The sequence below is a fragment of the Epinephelus lanceolatus genome, chromosome 2, assembly GCF_041903045.1.
Source record: "Epinephelus lanceolatus isolate andai-2023 chromosome 2, ASM4190304v1, whole genome shotgun sequence".
Taxonomy (NCBI): domain Eukaryota; kingdom Metazoa; phylum Chordata; class Actinopteri; order Perciformes; family Serranidae; genus Epinephelus; species Epinephelus lanceolatus.
In genome coordinates, this window is record NC_135735.1 from 47,844,723 (window position 1) to 47,857,999 (window position 13,277).

The following is a 13,277-nucleotide window of genomic DNA, read 5'->3' on the forward strand; positions in this document are numbered from 1 at the left end:
TTGATAGTTGCGGGTTGCGGGTTTTTGAGCTTGTTTCCAAAGTGGAGTTGCTTATTTGGACTTGCTCACTAAATGTCGCCTTTCTCTCTATATATCCGTCTAATAAGTTATTTTAACTTATGATAGTATGTCGTACTGCAGGATGTTTCCACAGCTCCGCTCCCTCCGCCCCTCTCCTTCTCCGCATACGCACAGGTGACGGTCAGTCAATGACACTTTTCACATTTAAATTGCACGATTAATGGAGGTTTTTTAACTAGTGTAGATAAGTGTACAATGTTTTATAATAATGATTTATTCTATTTAATGTCAGTAACTAAATAGAATAAATTTAAAAAAATTAGAGTTAGTAACTCAGTTACTAACTCAGTTACTTTTGGGGAAAGTAACGAGTAACTATAATTACTTTTTTAAAGTATGATCCCGACACTGCCTGTCAGCATATTGACTCTGACTGGCAAATGAAGAAATGAATGAATTATGTTCTGTTGCGTGCACACGTGAGCACGGTCCACAGAGAGGCAGTCAGAGCTACAGGCTACAGTGAGGCTAAAAACAGAGTTTAAATGACGTTTTTCCAAACAACTTTTTATGTTGGGGCTTCAGGACACTTGGATCACTACGGACGAGCAGTATGGAGATAATTTGTGATTTCAATTCTGTGTTCTTGGACGTTTTAATCTGGGTCGCCATCAGCCATCCAGTTCTGCTGCTACCCACCTCCCCCTCGATCTCTGCAACTGTTGTGAGGACGCTAAAACTTTACCAGAGCCTCCCTCAGCTAGGGGTGAGTAGATGATGGCTGAATTTTCATTTTTGGGTGCACTATCCCTTTAAAGAATTTTCAAGGATGCATGTGTGTATCGTCAGCATGCATTAAGTACCCACAATTCTTTGTGCTCAATTTGCTAAAATTGAAGGTGTGGCCTCTTAAATGAAACACACCTGGGCACCTGCTCACCTGCTCTCTCGCTCTCACTCTTTCTTGTGTGTGTGTGTGTGTTCATCTCTGTTTAGATACCACTGACTAATATGTATAGCCTATATTCCTGCCCGGCTTGACACATTTGTTCGTGGCTCGTGCCAAAAATAGACCAGACGCCGAAATGATCGCTGCAGCGCCAGCCGCGGAGCTGCGCGGCGTGGCCGGTGTGGATGACACAATCGGTTAACATGGGCGCCGAAAGGAAACTGGCTTCGCTTCTCGGCGCTTCGAGGCTATCCGCAGCGCTTCCGCGTCCGGTGTGGCCCTGGCGTAAGAGGCCTCGCTGCTGCATTCTGAACTAGCTGGAGGTGGGATAGTGACTTTTGGTTGATGCCAGAGAGAGTGAAGTTACAATAGTCGAGTCTGGAGAGAAGTCTGAGTTAGGGCTGTGACGGCAAATATTTTTTCTCACAGCGGTGAGACGTATCACCACAGTATGGCGGTGATACGTCACAAGCCCCCCACGAGAAACTGATACTTCTTTTCGACAAATAAGGCATACTGCCTCATCCAAATTCACTGGCTGCCCCTTGTCATCTGGCACAAATCCAAAATGTGCCCAAATTGGCGACTTAAAGGAATACTCCAACGATTTGGGAGTTATGCCCTTTCCCTATCATTTTCATATTGAGACAACATGATGGATATCGTTGCCTACAGTAAAAGTGAACAAATAAACGTTACAGAAACCCTGAAGCTGGCATTTCTGTACGTGCATTTAAAATAAACATGTTTAAACATTAATTCAAAAAACGAGAGTCCGTTTTAGTCATTTTAGAAGAGGTTTGAAACATGAACTATAGTGTTTTTATGGCCTGCGCGGAGGGATACACTGATGTCAGCTGCAGCTGGCTCTGGGACAGGTACGCTAGGTCACTCGGTTAAAGCAAACAAAGACACGACACGGACGATATTACTCACTCGACTGAAAGCTGTCCATCAGCTCCTGCAGGCCTGGGCGTTATTTCCAGTTTAACTTAGTGATTGCTGCAATGATGGTAGCACCGAATCCCATTCTGTGCAGCAAAATGATTCCACCTTTGTAGGAATATGTTAGCTAGCCCCGCAGCTACACCACCAGTCCTCCCCTCGGCCCGTTGCTGCTCCGCTGCTCCAGAGGATTCAGCCTCTCTTCTCGCCCGGTCAGCATCCAACACCTGGGAGTTCCTCATCTGTATGCTCCAGCTCAAACAGGTATGGCTCTGGATCTGTGCCCGCTACAAGAAACTCCTCAAAATCGCGTTCAAAGTTGTCCATTGCAGCTACTATAGTCCGGAGATATCGCTAGGCTCAATAAACGGCTGAGTTTTGTTTACAGGCTACGTCTGTGCCTGTGTCTGCTCACTGGATCATAGCACCGGACATACTGACCCCAATGCTAATTGCTGAGACTCAGCCACTGGACGTACAGACACAAAAATGATATCCATCATGTTGTCTCAATATGAAAATGACAGCGAAAGGGCATAACTCCCAAATCGTTGGAGTATTCTTTTAACATTTGGCTTGGGAACCAGATCCACCGCCATGATGAATCAGCTTTATTTTTTTTTGTGTGTGGTGATGACCTCTTCACCGCCAGAGCAGTAGGGGGCTGCGTTCCTTTCCTGAATGGTTATCGTCATCTCTAGTTGATTCTCTGTTTAGCTTCCGGCTTTTTCGGTCACAGTGAACAATGGCGACCGAGAGAGAGGGAATCTTGCTGGAGTTGGAGTTGTTGGATGTCAAAGAAAGTATGTTAATACTGCAACATCTACATCACATCAGAAGATGTTTAAAGATGGCGGGGATGGTGCAATACGGAACCGGAACCTCGACGTGTAGTTACATTTTTTGGGAGGTGCACGTCAGGCTACGCCGGGGGCTACGGTGAGCCTCCTGCGTAGCCACGTACCCTACGACGTAGGTACGTCATTGCTTTAACGCAGGACCATAAATCAGGCTTTACTCCCTGATTTCTGGCAGCAGGCTTCACTTTATCATACAGGAGAGCAAGGGCATTCACAGTGGTGCTGATAACGTTTGGCAGACTGAATGGTATGATTTTTGATTTTGAGTTATTGAGTTGAAGAACATTTTGTGCCATCCAACAGATGACATCACTTAAAACAATCTAAAACAGCAGCTAGGCTTTTTGGTTCACCAGGCCTCAGCAAAAGGTATATCTGTATGTTGTGCGTGTAGAAATGAAAATACATGTTGTAACATTGGATAAAAATCTGCCGAGTGCAAGGATGTAGACAGAAGATAAAATTGAACCTGGGTACACCACAGGAAGTGTGAGTTGTAGAAGATGAGTAAACTGACGACCCCTGACTAAGTCATATATTTTATGGGTATTTCTTTTCATATTCATTTCATAACAATAACCAACGACCAACTGATAAACTGTACAATTAACCCAAATAGTGAACTGCAGTGACTGTAGAGGTTTGTGTAAAACGAGCAATCCGGATCAGTTTGAGCCAATGTTTTCTTGTGCATGTTTCATCAATGATTATTTTCCTGATATTTTAGAAACTTTTTGTACAATTTTCTGTATTATGTATTTTTTTTCCAATTTTTAACAATCACACTTACTTAACAGGGTTCTTTTTGACAAATTCAGTGTTTTCTTCTCCCTGACGCTTGGCCAGTGATCTATTAGCTCTTTGCTTGTTTTAACTGTGTACTTTTCTGATGCAGGATGAAGCAGTTTAGCAGACAGTGAAGGCTCTCTGAATGCAGTTGGTGTTAAGGTCTTCACTGTGCATTTATCCTGTGAGACTTTTTTTTAGTTCATATCGTAAATAAAAATCTAAACTTTAAATATAACAATTTAATTTAGTTTTTTTCACAGAAATGAAAAAATCATGAGAAAAAGGCCCACTGTGTCCTCTAAAGGCCCTGAAACACCAAGCCAACAATCGGCTGTCGGTCAGTGTTAAGACCCTGGTCTTTGCAGTGTGTCCTACATGTTGAGTTGGCATCAGAGACAGCAGAGCCCGTCAGTCAATGAAATCACTCTGATTGGCAGTTAAGCTCAGTACACGAGAAAAGGAAACAGAAGTGAGGAAAGTAAACAAAGAGCTAAAGTCAAGAGGGAGTGAGACCTAAACAAATTTGTTATATTAGGTAAGATAATATTGTAGCCACTGAGCTCTTTAGCAGAAACTTTTAGTAACTGTTTGTGTTACTGTTTGCTGGCACAAAGTAAATATGCTTGGTTCTTTCAATGCTGGGTTGTGTTGTTAATGTGCTAACATTACCATGGGCGACACAACAGTTGGCTTTTTTCACCACTAGTTCTTTGATGTCAGTTTGGTGTGTCTGGGCCTTTACACCCTTAAAAAACTAGAAGGCCTCGCAACCCAACATGAAACTTAAGCAGGACGCTCAGGTTGGGAACTAGTATTCTACACACCCGGTGTCAGGTAGGTCTTTCCAGGAAAAAAAAAATCCTCTTATGCACAGCAAACAATGTGTTTCCTGCTTCCAGTTCAGAGATTATTTTTAATGTGTTTTTCCTCTATGGCTTTTTATATCCATTCAGTATAACTGTGGCATGTAGGTATCTGATGCACACATGGGAAATAATACACGTTATTTGTCTGAACAGGAATAAACATGTCTCAGTGGTGCTGACTGCCACATCTGCATAGCCAGTTTCTCCTTGCAGCCATAACTGGTGTAATACTATGATAAATCATTTGCAGTCTTTCAGAGTCAATGTGCTTTTAAGAATCCCAAACTCTGGCCAGAAACAAGACTTACATTTAACTTAGAGTTATTATTTAGGGAATCGTCTCTCCTAATGGCTTAAGTCTTACCTTTGTATGAAGCTTGGCAATCTGTTTCTCATCCACATTGGGCTGCCTGTAGACTCTGCTCTTGTAGCGGAACTGTTGAGTGAAAGCCAAATGATTAAAACACAGAAAAGGTCCAAAGCAAACCAATGTGTCTTCAAAATAAACTTACAATGTAGGTAAAAGACTTCATTTTTAGGGTTATGGAGGAAAACTTGGTGTGGTTAGGTGTAGAGTAACACATCATGTCTTGGGTTAAAAGTCACACAGTAAATTAACTCCTGAGTGAAATGCTAAGCTCAAATGGAACTCATGAGCTTGTGTTTACAATATGCAGGCATGAAAATCGCTCACCTTTCGGCGAAATTCGCCGTTTTGAATACAAAATAGGTGACCTACGTGAATCGTGTAGATCCGATGCGAAAATATTTTTTTGGGGGGGTGGGGTCTGTGAAGCGAAGCCACAGAAAAAAGACGTAGCAAACATATGCGCGTGGGCATTTCATGAGAGAAGTTGTCAGTCTCGTCCAATGGCCGGTCACCAAGTGGGCCGGTGGGGCCGGCCCGGTGAGGCTAGTGAATGTCAAGCTAGTTGCTAGCTGTCAGTGCTGCAATGCGCGTCCCTCCCATGTTGTTTGTTTGCTGTGAGATGTTCAGAGGGAACGTAGGTGTCAATCTTGTGTTTTGATGCTTGAAGGAGGAGATAAGAGCGGCCTCCTCCAATATGAAAGAGGCTCTCGTTTTTCTTGAAATCTGATTGGCTCAGCCGCAGTCATCAGTCAGTACTCATTGCAAACCTGAGGGGTATTCCAGGTAGGAGGTTCAACAAACTCTGAGTCTAACCCTGAACTCTGAGTTGATTTACCCTGAGATGGGAAACTCTGAGTTACCGGTTCCAGAACAGCTGATTTGAGTTAGTTCAGTCAACTCTGAGTATGTTCACTCTGAGTTAAGCCGACAATAAAAAGCCATCATCAATGGAGCTCCAACTCCACGATTCACCATGGCAACAGGTAAATAAAAGACAGCGCCTCCATTTTAATCCAGTGGATGTAGAAATATTAATGCATGTGTAGCAGACGGTGCACGTTTATCTTTAAAAGAAGAGCCTGAGTCAGAGCGAGGAAAGTGTAAATAAGTTAACCATAAAGTTAATAAAAAAGTTTTATTCAGTGTTGTCCGTTTATTCATCATTTATCAGACTTACATAATTCTTAATGAAGATAAAGTGATGGAATCTGACTGTGTATCAGGCTGTCGATAATTACATTATATTAATAATATATAATAATATATTTGTTCAGATTTAATCTGATGGGGAAAAACACAGGAGGCAGCAACTGAAAAATAGGAAGATTTAAAACATATAGGCTAGGGTATAGATCAAAGACATAAAGACATGCCTGTAAACTCACAGTCTGACCCAGTAATAATATGTTTGGCGATTTGCACTTGAAAAGACGTTGAGGTTAAAATACAGTAGATTTTAAAATGTTGCACATCTATTTGTATCTTGGCTCAACAGCATTCAGTGACTTTATTTCAGCTACAAATGTAGTAAATTTAAAGACACTGAAATGCTGCACCATTGCTCACTCAGAAATATTAACATATAATCCCCAATATTAGGCTATAGGAATTATGTTCCATCAGTGTGACCAATGACATCAGTGATAGAGATCATTAGTCATTGATACTATGTGTCTAAAGCTTCATACTACCAATTTTTAAAATTTAAATAATTAGACCTACATATTATGTGCAATAAACATTTGGGAGCTGCTCTAACAGACTGACAGTCTGATCCTTGTGCAAAGTGTTATAAAAAATAATAAATATAAAAAGGACAGAAGTTTGATTCTGAGCTGAGGATGAATTCTTGCTGTGTAATATTTGAATGTTAAGACAAAAACCTATGTCCAAAGAAATGATTGATGTGCATAAATTCAGTAACTTAAGACAGTCCTGAGTAACAAACTAATATCCAGCAGGATTTAGACTGTGACAGATGGTAAATCTCTGCTAATTAATGCGCTTCGATACAAGCTTTGACACGGACTGAATGAATGAGGAAATGAAACAGCGTGTAAGAGGGAGGAGACAGAGAAAAACCCAGGGTTTATTGAAGAAAACCTGTCAGCGAGCAGGTTATGTTCACAGAGTCTGTTACCATGGTGACTGACTCAGAGTTTCAGTTACCTCTCTTTCTGGAACAGTTTCCCTCATTTCAGGGTTAACTTACTCTGAGTTTTCACATAACCCGCTTTCTGGAATACCCCCCAGGCTAGTTTGACCGTTAGACAGAAAGTATGCTGGTAAAAAAAGAAAGGGTGGCGCAGAAAAAACTTGAATAAAAAACTTAAATCTTTACAAGAAGAGGCAGCTAAGTGCTCCAAAATAACCGACCTGTTGGGCAGCGGCGTTGGTTGACGGGCTGAGGCTGCTGGTGTTGCTAACGACGGAGATAGGGCTGGAGCCGACAGTACCATTATAGCAGGTGCATTAACGTTAGCTAACGTTCGTGAGTGTGTAATATGCAAGTTTGGCTTTGTCAAATTGCGTATCTCTTCTTGGTGTCTGGTTCAAGAGGCCAACTAGCCTACTAGGTATTGCATTAGTTCATTATAATTTAAACCTGTACTAAAAGAAAATATGTGCTTGCTTTTTTCCTGTGGATGCATGCAATTAACGTTAGGTGGTGCTCCCAGTCCCAAGTACAATGAAGCTGAGGGACAGACTAACCCCAGTCGTGATGATGAGGAGGATGAGACCAGAAATATGACAGGTGCAATGTGAAGGCATAGCCTACTATGCATTACATTTTAGCCAGAGGAAAACCTTTTTAGTAGTACTAAGTGGGATTTTTTTGTTGTAGTGTTGACTAAAAGTTGACTATAGGGCCTACTGCCCAATTTATACCTCCTTAGTTCTTGGCTGTGAGCCATGGAGATATAAATTGGGCTTATGTAATACAAGAGCAGGGCAGGGCAGGGCAGGACAGGGCAGACAATTATATTGTGCGTAAAATTAGATGCATTAGGATAGAGTCATATGCTCTTATTTTTAGTTAAATAATAAGCACATAGCCATTTGTGGCCAATTCATTATTGCATTTATTTTCTTCACCTTATTTTCAAACACGGAAGTAAATAGTGATCAACTTCCGTGTTTTTGTGTGTGACTTCCAGTCAGCCACTTTCCCTTACCGGACCTAACGGTGCAAGCTAATTTTTTTGAATTTTCAATTGTTTATGTTAGTCAATCAGTTAGTTAGTTAATTAGTTAGTCTGTGTAATTTATATAAATAACTGTGCCCATGTTTCCGTTATCCGGTAATTGCCGGTAAAAATGATTCCCTCTAAACGCGAATAAATCGCACGTCAATCAAAAACTATGAACCAAAAAAGCACAATCTATCCCGAGTGAGACAAACTGCTTGATCCCCGTCTCCAGTGTACCAGCAGAGAACCTGCAGAACCGAATCAGCGAAAAAACACCGGGCTACACAGTCTCTCTACCTGAGCAGCTGAAGCTGTGGCTCGCACCCTCAACACACAGACACACAGACACACAGATGGTGCTTCTGCATGTCAGCCAAACATGTGCGCAACTATGAGAAATAAATATGTGAGGTGTACGCTGCTTTTCTATCTTTTTTTTTTCTTTCTTTCTTTCTGTCAGTGACATACACTCCTAACACAGGACGGGTTGTTTTTATTGACTGAGTTGATTATTAAGCCATAGTGATGCGCGGATCGGCTCTGATAGCACCTGAATCAGCATGTAATGTTACGCATCAATCATCCAGCCGCACCGGTCTGCAGCTGCAAGGACATTTCCACCGCTCTGTGTAGGCTAAGTTACCTTTTAAATTATGTGGAGCAGCGCCAGCTTTCCAGGTGATTTATTCTTTAACGATTAACTTCAAAGTTAGTCCTTAAAATTGCTTTCAGTAATGTAAACATTTCCATGTGCTGTAGCTGTAGCAAATACCGTGGGACATTTACACAGTGGTCAAGACTGCTGGACCGGAAGTGTCGCACAAAAAAATGGAAGCTGGCTGCGTTCTGTTTTGCCTCCGTGTTTCCGTGAAAAATGAGGTGAATAGTCTGAGATTAAACAATAACTGCTGATTTTCTTATGCAGTTGATTCTGAGGACAGCGTTTGTGTAGTGTGTACAAGCATAATATAGAGGATTATAGGTAGAAACATGTGGGCCGGTGTGTGGGCCGGTGAGCCTGAATGTCCTGGGCTAAATTTGTGTCCCAGTGCGCCCCTGGTCTTGTCTCTTATACAACATATGTGAACATGTAAAGATACTTTATTTGCACTTAATTATACATTCATACTTTTGTTTTTGTGCAATCTTGTAATTCTGCATGTGACTACCACTAGAGTAAATCTAAAAGAAATCAGATATGAGCATTTGGAAGCTCATTTTTCCACCAAAAAAACAATCAAGGATCATAACCCCGGGACCCTCTAGCAGGTGCCGGGTCTCGTATCCTTCTCACCTTTTTCACCCCTGACCCATTTTCATGCCTGTAATATGGGAAGTGGTGTACACAAAGTCATGAACTCTGAGCTCTCTTAAAATTTCCACTTATGAAGTCGTGAATACCACAAGACTCTGCTAGTGAACATGGTAAACACGATCCAGTCTGACCGCAGCAAAAGTTAAGATTTTGTCATTACAAACTGCAGCCATGTGGTGCGTATCATACTACTGTGAAAGGTGCCTCTGTACAACTATGCCTGGTGCTGACGTCCACTGACAAAGTGCCGGTATGTACATCCAGTGAGTATCATATTGCGTGAAAGGTGCCTCTGTGCGTCAGCGTCTGACGCCAACATCACTAACAAAGCTTCGGTATTTGAAGAATTAGGAGTGGACAACTTTTTCCACAACACTGTATGTCATATCTTGTTTACTTTACACTACTGGATGCATCTTGAAAGCAATTGTTGGCTAATGGAACAAGAATTGTCCTCTTTATCAATGGCCCCATTCCTTACTGTCATGGTATATTTACTGGCTGGATGTATGGAATCTGAAACCACATTTTTTTTTCCTGAAAGTTTGTAGTGTTTGCATGGAATTGTTTAATATCAGGATTTTCCCTGCCTATCTAAGACAAAGGCGGGCCACCTGGGTGATTTTGGCTGCTGCCTTGGTTAAAGAGTGTGCGAGCGCGCGCGTGTGTGTGTGTGTGTGTGTGTGTGTGTGTGTGTGTGTGGGGGCGTTCAGATGTAGCATCTTTTGCGCACACAAACCCATTACTTTCAATGAAGACACGCATCATGCACCCTCACAACCCAAAGCGACGCCATAGCGTAACGGACCTGCCTCTCCCTCCAGTGTTGTGTCAGATCCCGGTTCCCCTTGGGCTGTGTCTCTCCTACTGTTTCCCACGGAGCTCTGCCCTGTTTGAAAGGCGAAGGAAGCCTGTATGTGGAATGACGTCGCCTCCGAGATGTAGAATGTGTATTATAGAAGAGAAACACACATTTCACGACCGCTGACTTGTATCATCAGAACAGACATGTCCTGTGATTTTCAGCCTCCTTTCATATTTAATAGAGGGGGGACAATACCTGACAGTAATATTCTCAGCTGTCAGGATGTGCCTGCTGTAAAGGGTAAATACAATCATAGAAGGATGAAAATCACAGGACATGTCTGTTCTGATTATACAAGTCAGTGTAAGCCTCCTTTCATATTTAATAGAGGGGGGGACTGTATCTAAAAGTACAGCTGTCAAGATGCCCCCCGCCACAGGCCTTTCCCACCTTGGTCCTGAAAAAACCCAGGAAAAACCCTGAATATAATAATACCAGTCCATACCTATTGGTAGCTTTGTCACCTTCTACCTATGCCAATCCTCAATGCCTATGTGCAGTTTCACATAGATTCACCACATCAGTGAGTAGAAAAACGTGGGACAGACAGAATGACTGACTGACAGAATGACACACTGACAGTTTCCGTGATTATGTACAGCATACCACAGCATGACTTAGTCATACCAAAAATTAGAAAAAAACAACAACATTTGGCCACAGGGGGAGCCACAGCGATCAGTCGCATTTTAGCCATTTTTAAACATTTTTCTGTTAGAGTTAAATTTCTCCAGTCACCTTGAGGCGTCCTGTTCTACATATCTACGAAGTTTAGTAAAAATTGATATGGTGGTTAGGCCTAGATAAGAAATTAGCTCTCTAGCACCCCCATTTTGTTTGATCGGGTCAATAATGGAGGGGTCCCCTCAGACTATGTGTGTTCATATGCCTACAAAGTTGCGTGGTGATCGGTGAAACCCTTGCAATGTTATACACCTTTATGTGATGAGCCACACTCTCTGCAATAGTCATTGCCTTATAGAAGCTCAGTTTTAGTAAGTTTTTTTCAACTTTTGCCAGAGGGAACTTTAGATATTGGTCCCTAGATTATGTTCACCAAGTTTCCTGCAGATCGGTCAAACTTCCTAGGAAGAGATCGATTTTAAATGTTTTTCCAAAAATTCAAAATGGCAGAAAATCCATATAACCGGAAGTTATGGGTTCTTGAGGCAAATTTGTCCTCATGAGGAGAGGCATCTCTGTGAAAAGTTTCATGTCTCTACGACATACGGGGCATGAGATAGGCCCATTCAAAGTTTGCAATTTCAATCAGTTGCTATAGCACCCCCCTTTGGCCAATTAATGTAATATTGCTTCATTCGCATCCTCCCATGACCCTCTACCGCTGTGCCAAATTTCACATGGATTGACCAAGTCAGTGAGGAGAAAAACATGGAACAGACATACACACAGAGTTTTCGTCATTATATAGTAAGATATAGTAAGATTTGTAATTTCAGGTCGATAACTTAAGTTATTATTTACTTTATTATTATATCTCTTTCTGTCTTTTTTTCAAACACTATCTATCACTATTTCCTAGAGTTTACTGTACCCTCAGTCAGCTGTGCAGTCGCAGTGTACAGTAACATAAGTAACATTTTGATACATCACTTGACTACACAGAAACACCTAATGACATCACAGAAACAATCTTATTTCTATCCAAGATCATGGCAATTCTTTAGGAATGAGGTTGGCTGAGATTTCAAGCTCAAAGGGATGTTTAGCATCACCAGTAGGCCTGTCACAATAACTAGTTTTATTGGACAATATATTGTCCCAGAAGTGCAATAAAATTTGTTATTGTCAAACTATTTCATACCACTGAAATATTGATAATATAATAGCGTAATAATGCAGGTACACCCTTTCAAAGAGCAATGAACTTTTAATTTGACCAGCAATAACACTGAAACGTTTCTTAGCATAGTTTTAGGCACCGTGAAAAAGTGCTTAGGCACTGCGACCAAGTCTGTAATGTTTGGAAAATCCCGCCTGTTGATTCTGGCATCATGTAGGCTAAAATTCTGGTGACATTTTCATGTAAACAAGCATGCATGTAATATTGACTAATATTGTCCGTAATACAGACTGATTTGATTTTTTTTTTTTTTTTAAATATATATATAATTCTTTAGCCATATGGCTCATAACTTGTGTATCGACCTGGTCTCATCCTCGACCTGGTCTCATCAACAAATACTGGCGCTTGGGCAGTGACCTCTGTGTCAGAATGCTGACGACAGAAATGTCCACCAGAGCTGTTACCCCTTAACTGAATGTTCATTTCACTACCATAATACCTCAACAGTATTGTTTTCTTGAACGTGACATTGGCAGAAATGTCCACCAGAGCTGTTGGCCATGAATTTAGTGTTCACTACACTATCATAAGTAGGGATGGGTATCGTTAAAATTTTTTTAAGCTTTTTACAACGTGAAATGTAAAATACATAAAATAATAGTGTTGTCACGGTACCAAAATTGGGACCCACGGTACGATACCAGTGAAAGTATCACAGTTCTGAGTAGTATCACGATACCACAGCAAAAATTAGGCAGATGTGCCTTTTGTCATTTATAAAAAGATAAATCACTTTTCTTTAATACATCAATAATATTTCAATGGAATAAATTACTTATTGACTTATTCATACTTCAAAAACAGCATCAATAAGTGATTAACATAGGGGGGATCAAAATAAAATAAATGAATAAAATAAAAATCAACCAGCCACCCTCCTCCCCTGACAAGTAAAGAACAGTCCCTAAAGTGCGGTGAGGTTTGTAGACCGTTACCTGCCACAAAGAGTAATGTGAACGGCTCGTTTCCCCTCTGACACGTCACATTCCTGTGTGCTGCCACGGCTCGGCTGTTCAGGTACTTCTGGACAGTCATGACATCAGCAAAGAGGAAAATATTGGATCTGGAGCCAGGCTTCTCCGTTGCCGGTAAGCCGCTATCTTGTGCTGGAAACCCTATTTAGTAAATAGGGTCGCAAAATAGCTAATGGTTATTAACTCCACGTGTTGGCTGCTAGCATAATGTTACAAACCTGGACTGGACGTAAATGAACTAGGGCAGTCAAACCCTGTACATCTG

The 13,277-nt window shown here is 41.4% G+C and overlaps 1 protein-coding gene across 4 annotated transcripts in view; it reads right to left on the reverse strand.

The window, feature by feature from the left end:
* The window catches only part of shank2a (SH3 and multiple ankyrin repeat domains 2a), a 443,207-nt gene that overhangs the window by 251,888 nt on the left and 178,042 nt on the right, over positions 1–13,277 (reverse strand). For all 4 annotated transcript variants that reach the window (XM_078162170.1, XM_078162166.1, XM_078162159.1 and 1 more), the window contains one exon: positions 4,795–4,866. In XM_078162170.1, the coding sequence (XP_078018296.1) occupies positions 4,795–4,866 (72 nt within the window). The remainder of the gene's footprint in view (positions 1–4,794; positions 4,867–13,277) is intronic.